The sequence below is a fragment of the Engraulis encrasicolus genome, chromosome 20, assembly GCF_034702125.1.
Source record: "Engraulis encrasicolus isolate BLACKSEA-1 chromosome 20, IST_EnEncr_1.0, whole genome shotgun sequence".
NCBI classification, from domain to species: domain Eukaryota; kingdom Metazoa; phylum Chordata; class Actinopteri; order Clupeiformes; family Engraulidae; genus Engraulis; species Engraulis encrasicolus.
The window spans coordinates 25,061,833-25,069,980 of record NC_085876.1 but is presented as its reverse complement, the minus strand read 5'-3'; the positions used below and the strand labels follow the sequence as shown (position 1 = coordinate 25,069,980).

The 8,148-nt window shown below is 44.2% G+C and overlaps 1 protein-coding gene across 1 annotated transcript; it reads left to right on the top strand.

The window, feature by feature from the left end:
- Positions 1–1,807: 1,807 nt before the first annotated feature.
- irx1b (iroquois homeobox 1b) lies at positions 1,808–4,696 on the top strand. Its single transcript, XM_063184860.1, has 4 exons — positions 1,808–2,239; positions 3,004–4,024; positions 4,178–4,250; positions 4,451–4,696. Exons 1-4 carry the CDS (start codon positions 1,979–1,981, stop codon positions 4,494–4,496), a joined length of 1,401 nt encoding a protein of 466 aa, XP_063040930.1. The 5' UTR covers positions 1,808–1,978; the 3' UTR covers positions 4,497–4,696.
- The last annotated feature ends 3,452 nt before the right edge of the window (positions 4,697–8,148 follow it).

The following is an 8,148-nucleotide window of genomic DNA, read 5'->3' as shown; positions in this document are numbered from 1 at the left end:
GACGAGATAAGTCGGAGGAATTTATTAACAGTACATATTTCCACCGAGACTCTATGGAAATCGTGTCTACAAAAAGATGGCGGGGAGAGAGAGAGAGATGACTAAATTATCCCATCAGCAGGGAAACGTCGAGCCGTTTTTCAAGTGTCACTCGCATGCGCTGAGGTGCCTCTAAACTGTGACTGACAAACACACCGAGCGTGGTTGACGGACAGGGTATGCCGGGCAGAAGAATGACTCTTTTTAACATATCATTTCATGTTGGGGGTTAGCCAGATGGGCTTCCTCGGCTTTGCCATTGCTGTGCAGTGTTGGTTTTTTAATGCCACACAAATTGGCTGGCTTGCTCTTCTGTGGGAAGACTGCCTACACACGTAGCCGAGAGAGAGAGAGAGAGAGAGAGAGAGAGAGAGAGAGAGAGAGAGAGAGACTTGTATACTGTATTCTATATAAAGCATTATTAAAATTCTATGAGGGAGGGGAACTTTTTTTTTCAAATCGCCTTTGCCAAAACGAGGGCTAACCGCGGTAATTAAATCATTAAATCCCTCTCTACGCATCGCAGGACACGGAGAGAATTAACTAACCAGCCCCGCCAAACTCATTTGCTGCTCAAGCATGAAATTATGACTTTTTTGGATAAATAATTACAAAGCTAACATCTGATAGCAGTGGAGTACCCAGGGGGAGGATTAGCAAAGACAGGGGTGTTAGCCCTCATTACCAGCCTGAGATGAGAGGACGGGGAGAGGAGAATATACTGGGACGGAGAGATAGGGCTGTGATTTTAATTGCAGGTTTCTCTGGTTGGCTGCTTATCACAACCTCTCAGAGGGATCAAATGGCTCGACAGAAAGAGGCATTTCATTAACCTGACGCCTTATCACGGGACAACCTGTATGATGCTAATGGCCAAATTACCATAAACGGGATCGTCTGTTTCCCTGTTGGATGTTATTGAGTCCCTCTTTTTTCCCTCTCCCCTTAACGAAGTGTGTGTGTGTGTGTGTCTGTGTCTGTGTGTGTGTGTGTGTGTGTGTGTGTGTGTGTGTGTGTGTGTGTGTGTGTGTGTGTGTGTGTGTGTGTGTGTGTGTGTGTGTGACAATGATGACACAATACTCTGCACTGCTGTCAGGCATTTACATACCAGGCTGAAATTGTTTCCCCATATCTTCCTCCCCTCTGCGTAAAAGCTGTCGTGCGCATCCTACACATTAGCAATAATTTAATATCTCCAAATGGCAAATTAATTCTCGGGCTTGGGTTAAAGTGTCAGGTAATGAAATCGTGTGAATTCAAGCTATATTCATCAATGGTTTGTGTGGGAGTGTCTTATAATAAACAATAAACTACCAAATAATTCTCAGTTGTGCTCACATAGAAAACATTTTGGCAACGATATAGCCTACAGTAGCCTATTTGGTGTAGGCTACTACAGAGACATCAGGCTTACTGTTGATATAATTTTAGAATTAAGAAAGACGGACTTAAAGAGAGTTCAGAATAAACAAATGCAAATATTGCCCTGGAAATATATAGCCTCTGTCGTTTGTCACTTACCCACAACCAAACTTTTACCCCCAGAAAATAAACACTTAAATAGCCTATAATCACCCCTCACTCCTCCCTCCTTATCCTCCCCTTAACACACACACACACACACACACACACACACACACACACACACACACACACACACACACCGACAGCCCCGACCAATGCACTAATCGTATGCTCCCGATATAGGAGGGGCCTCGCGCTTAAGTAGCATGCCAATCAAACCGTCAACTTCAAATTGTGAGAAGTCCTGAGGGTAGTCACATCACTTGGCGCTCAACTGCCGCTTGGAGTCTATCCCTGGGACAACCAGCCGCGAACGGAGCGAGTCAGTCAGCAGTGATTTTGACATCTTACTAATCTTTCTGGAGTTTCGTTCCCCCACCTTTTCCCCTTCCGAGTGGCTTGACTGAAATTGGACATGTCTTTCCCGCAGCTGGGCTATCCCCAGTTTTTGAGTGCCTCCCCAGAGGCGTACGGAGGGGAGCGGACGGGTGTTTTGTCCGCATCGACTCGGGAAGGGAGTTCGGAGAGTGCGGGGAATCCTTCCGCTTCAGCAGCAGCCGCGGCAGCGCCGCCAGTCACACCGATGTTGGGCATGTACGCAAACCCGTGGACTGCTCAAAACTACAGCGCGTTTCTTCCGTATAACAGCGCCGAGCTGGCACTGTTGTCCCAAATGGTAAGAGGACTTAACTCGCAAATGTTTATCTGCACGGTGGCACGGTAATAAGTCCTGAGAAGATGAAAAGTTGTTAAAAAAATGAACCTAAAATCGGAAAGGTTTTTTTCATTATCTATTTGCAACCAGGCTGCCAAAAAAACGGCAAATTGCCAATAAAGCGCATGCCAAAAAAATATATGAGCACGGAGTTGGGAATATTGTGTCGAATAATTTATTTTGTGCTGGTAACAATTTTGGAATTATTTAAACGTCTTGCCATGATGATGATGATGATGTGTCAATTGTAAATGACCAAGAGCTCTGGTGGTGCCCCTTGTCCGAGGTCATTATGTAACCCCATTCTGCTGTGAAGCAAACAGCTAAATTACCTAATATCAACTTTGTTTGTAGTATACCCAAGATAAGTAATTCTGTTAAATCTTGTGCAAAAGAAACAGCTAGCAATAGAGATGCAACCTGCATTGTTATTGTAGACTATGAATTTCCTGAAATGAAAAGCATTACATGTCCACAATGCCTACCAACGCATCTGAACAAATATGACAAGAAAAATCTATTCAGGATTATTGAATGCCGATGTTATGAATGCGAAATGCAATTTGTACTTTTACGCATGCAATTTAAACTTTTTACGCATTACTGAAACTTTAGGCCTTGTGATCAGTTGTCTCACCTGAGGCTTTCATGGTGAATTAAACCACGTAGTTGGCTCAGGGATGTAAGGCCTAAACGTTGTGCTCTGTTCCCTTTGTCTGTTATAGGGCTCGCAATACGAATTGAAGGATTCTCCCGGTGCGCATCCCTCGGGTTTTGTACACCCAGCTCAAGGCTTTTACCCATACGGCCAGTATCAGTATGGCGACCCGTCCCGGGCGAAGAGTGCCACCCGGGAAACGACTAGCACGCTGAAAGCCTGGCTACAGGAGCACAAGAAGAACCCCTACCCCACCAAGGGCGAGAAGATCATGCTCGCCATCATTACCAAGATGACCCTCACACAGGTGTCCACGTGGTTCGCCAACGCGCGCCGACGGCTGAAAAAGGAGAACAAGGTGACGTGGGGACGCAGCGCGGAGGACCGTGATGGCAGGATATTTGACAGCGACAACGACGATGATCACGACAAGAACGAGGACGACGAAGAGATCGATTTGGAGAGCATCGATGTCGTCAAAACAGACGATGGCATCGAGGAGCAGAGAAAGCTGGAGCAAGGGTCCTCGTTGGAAAGGCCGAGCCCCGCCGAGCTCGATTTGAATGTGGAAAACATGGAACCAAAACGGACATTATCTATTCCCGAGATCAAGGGTGTGAATGACTCAATTACAAACAATAATAAAGAATCCCAAGCTGTCAAAAACGTCCCCGCACTTTCTCCCGAGGCCCCCGGATGCCAACGTCCCCAAAACACTAAGCCAAAAATATGGTCTTTGGCGGAGACGGCGACGAGTCCTGATAACTCGCAGAAGGCCAGTGCGCTCTCGGCCCCCGTAGGCCTGCGCGCCTCTTCTCTGCCTTCTCACCATCCGGCATTCCTGCCGACCCACGGAATATACACTTGCCAGATTGGAAAGCTTCATAATTGGGCGGCAAGTGCCGCGTTTCTCAGCGCCAACTCCCTCATGAACGTCAGGTCACTGCTAGGTGTCAACCAACAAGGCGGTCATCACTTCAGCCACAGTCCCGCGACGCACATCAAGAGGTCACCCTCACCGCCAGGCCATTCGGGTCCAGAGGGAGACAGCGATAACTCATCCGACGGCTTCAGCCCACAACGCCATGGTATGCACAATGCATTTCATTTTGCTATTTTATAGCAAAAATACTCTTATGTCGCCAACATGCAAAATCTTTAAACAAATGTTTACACTGCATATTTGGCGCATTATTCCAATGCTAAATTGTAATTTTATATATTTTATTGTGACTTTTTAGATCAAGACAACAGCCAAAGGATTGAGCCTCGGACACCAGTGCTGAGATCACCGTTCCAACAAATGCATGAAAGGTACTACTCGTAAATTAGGTTATAGCCTCTGTTGCAAACTTTTATGTTCATATTTATTCTATAGTGCACTGTATACATTTAACATGCATAGTGCATAATGCATACTGCATACATGTGTACTTGCTTTCAAAAGTTATAGATGAGTTGGCAATGGGTGTCAAGTCTAAAAAAATGTTTTTGTCTTCTTTTGTTATCATCAGGGCTCACCATGAAGCGACACAGCGGATTCTAAAGACCGTTTCCTGAGCACCAAGACGAGAAAATAAATTATTTAAAAACAAATCAAGTTCAAGTTAGCTTATATGTCCTATAACAGTGTCCTAGAAAATATACAGACCCCATAACATATCACATGATTTCAATTCATGTTTGATTTCGCGTTTATCTTGTAGCATATGTTCTTTTTTTCATTATTACTTTATGGAAGATATTTGTACAAAAAACAGCAGCTGAAAATTTGTGCAAAGATTATATTTTGTGTAATAAAGAAAACGAAATATCAGATCGTTTCTCTGACATTTTTATGATAAGGCCTACTGCTTTCACTTCCATATTCCTGAAACACACTCCATGTAAAAAATAAATCCTGCGTAAATTAATTCCTACAATTAACATTTTTAAGAAGGCAAGACGTGTGTTTTTCAACTGAATTGTTGCATATTTATCGATATTCTCTTCCCATTTAGTCTGCAGTAGAAATTTGTTAATCGTTTTTTTAAAGAATTCCACTACAATTAATTTGTCGACTGTGCGGGGCGTCTATAATCAATGACGTTCCCATCCTTCAGAAACGAGTGCCTTCCAGTAGTTTGAGACTAGCGACCTCTATCTGTTGAAAATGGACCTGACATAGACATACACTATGTTGGCAGCACAGACGACATAATTTTCCACCTCTTTGGGATTTCGATTTTGTATGCCCACATAAATGATACTTGTGTTCAAAAATCTAAATTATTATTATTAGCCTAATAAAAGGGACATACATAGGGCGATGACCTAATTCAGAATGTAGGATATTGAACCTCCTAAGACTTGAATGATGTTGAACCTCCTAAGACCTTATGGGTGGACACTGAACGGAATCTATGAACCACATGCACGTGAGACATGATTGTGGATGGTATAGAATTGCACGTTTAACCTCTGTTTATTTAAGTGTCTACAAAGAAATACAATTTAAAAGCAACCTCCTAAATTGGATACCAATGTGTGGACATTGACAGTTGTGTTATTTTAGAAGCTTGGGATCTGAGTCCGAGATTTCTACATTTCAGACCCAACAAAGGTCAAATGTGCTTTTGTCTTCATTAATTTCCTTACATACGACATGAGTCGAAAATCAAGCCATGTCGCCAACAATATTTAGGGCGTGTCAATCAATAGCCTACCTAAACTATCTTGTAATACTGGCCTGTAATTGAAGAAAAAAGTTATAGCGGATTCCCACCTGAAGCATGGTAAAATAGGCCTACGGCATAATAAAAGACGCCTTGATGAATCAGCGATAAAATAAATAGCTGTATGTAGACATGTGCAGGTGTCAGAATGAAATACAGATCAGCTGTTGCTATAACAGCTGGTGCCCCGCGAACCAGCATGCGGCCTGCCGGGTAGGCTTAAGTGAGATCATGCCAGTGCAAGACAAGATTTGGAGAAGGTGTCGAGAGGAACTCGTCAGGATATCTCTCTCTCTCTGTGTGTGTGTGTGTGTGTGTGTGTGTGTGTGTGTGTGTGTGTGTGTGTGTGTGTGCGCGCGCGCGCGCGCGTGTTTTGCTGGGTGTTGCAGGTTGCATGTAGCCTAGGCCTACACAGGGGAGTTTAACTCCCATATCAAGTCGAAGTCTTCAAATTTAACCGCAAAGCGTCTCCTTTTGCTCCCAATTGTCCAACGCAGTATTCTGCACAGTTAGAAGAACAATCCCCTGCCGGACCAGCGTGCTTCGAGACACCAAAATATATCTGCATGTTTACGCGAAGATAATCTAAATATAAGGTGACTAATTCGTAATTGTTTGAAGATGTGTTTATACTTCATGCGCTCGGCAGTAAGACAATCCGGGAGGTGGGCGGTGGTGTGAATAATATTTTTTCTCTTCACAAATGATACGAGTGGAACAGTGACAGACCCACATCTGTTTTGGGGTCGCGCGAGTGCACGGCAACAGCCGAACACATTCTTCCCGCGTGACAAAGATGGAGATTTATTGGCGAGCTAATGAAATGCATGATGGCGGATCATTAAAACATGTTGTCTTTTTTGAGAGAGAGAGAGCGAGAGAGAGAGAGCTGAAGGGAAACGCCACGACTCAGCAGAAACGCTGCAGTGTTGTGTTAAAGCTCCCAAGTGACAAAAAGGTCAATAAGTCATTACGCAATTGCGGTTTGGAATCAGAAATGTAAGTTCCAGAGATTTGTTCTTTGGAAATGTTTGTGATGACATTGGAAATTACAGACTTATAAATGCCTGGTGAAACCCAATCAACAACTGGATTCAGTTGTTTATTTGTCGGACGCCATCAGCCCAGATGCAAGAAAAAAGGCAGATGAAGTCTTTGATCGTGCTGTGGGGAGCGATGGGTTTTACATCAACAGTTTATCCAGTGTGCCGGAAGGTGGACATCCATTTCCAAAGCAATACGCGGTTGCTTATTCCATCATTCCTTCGTTTTTAGCTTTTTAAAAATGTTGTTTCCTCCTCTCCTCCTCCCTCTTTTTTTCCAAGGACACGACAGACACAGCGGTGCTATCTGTCATTCCACCTGGTCAGGTATAGGGTGTCAATCAAAGGCTGTAATCCCGAGCCGAGCACTGGCCATGTTACGGCGTATCTGTCCCATGCTAATGCAGCAGCAACCGGGCCATCCTTGGCCTTTGTGGGCCCGCCTCGATAAGACATTAAATGGCAGGCCGTTTGAAAGGCCAAGTTTGGAGGAAATTCGGGAAAATGAATAAGTGAAACCAGGAAGGTGTGAAGGACAAACCTGATGGAGGTGTGTGTTGTTTAGTGTTGTGGTGTGTGTGTGTGTGTGTGTATGTGTATGTGTGTGTGTGTGTGTGTGTGTGTGTGTGTGTGTGTGTGTGTGTGTGTGTGTGTGTGCACGCCTGCTTCAAGGGGACTGTGCATGCATAAATGAATGAGTAAATAAGACAGATAGGTAGACTACCTTACCAAAAAAAAGTGTTGAATCAGAGTATAAACCAGTGCATGCAAAACATAAAATTTGAACACTGAGCAGCCGCATACTAAAAATAAAATACAAAATAGCTGTTGGCAACAACATTTTTTTTGAGCAGCACAACCAACTCCTGCGCTTGCTGCCTTTACCAAGTGAAATAAATAGACACATGAAATAAAAAAACGTGCACACATCATTTAGTCGGTAACACATATATCCTCGTGGAGGAGGAGGTGTCCCGGGTGGGAGAAAATAATCCAGTTAAAATAGATGTGCGATAGGCTACGGTTACAAAGATATTTTTTCAGTCGGACACCCAGAGAAATGGGGGCAGGTTGAAACCCATGCGGGGATCCACATGGGCAGTGTCAAATATGAGGGCGATAGGGGTAATCCCCCCACGGCGAGGTACTTCATAGAGGAGATAGATTTACTGACGGTTATCTCTCTCGCTCACACCCCCATATAAAGCACAGCTATATTACCCCCCCCCCACCACCACCACCCAGACACAGTGGCACACACATGCACACACACACTCACACATACACACAAATGTACACATACTACACACATGCACACACACACATACACAGAACACACACAAATGTAAACATGCTACACACATGCACACGCACACACACACGCACGCACACACACACGATACACATGTGCAAGAGTGAGAGAGAGAGACATATGGTCTTAAAATACTCTGCTAC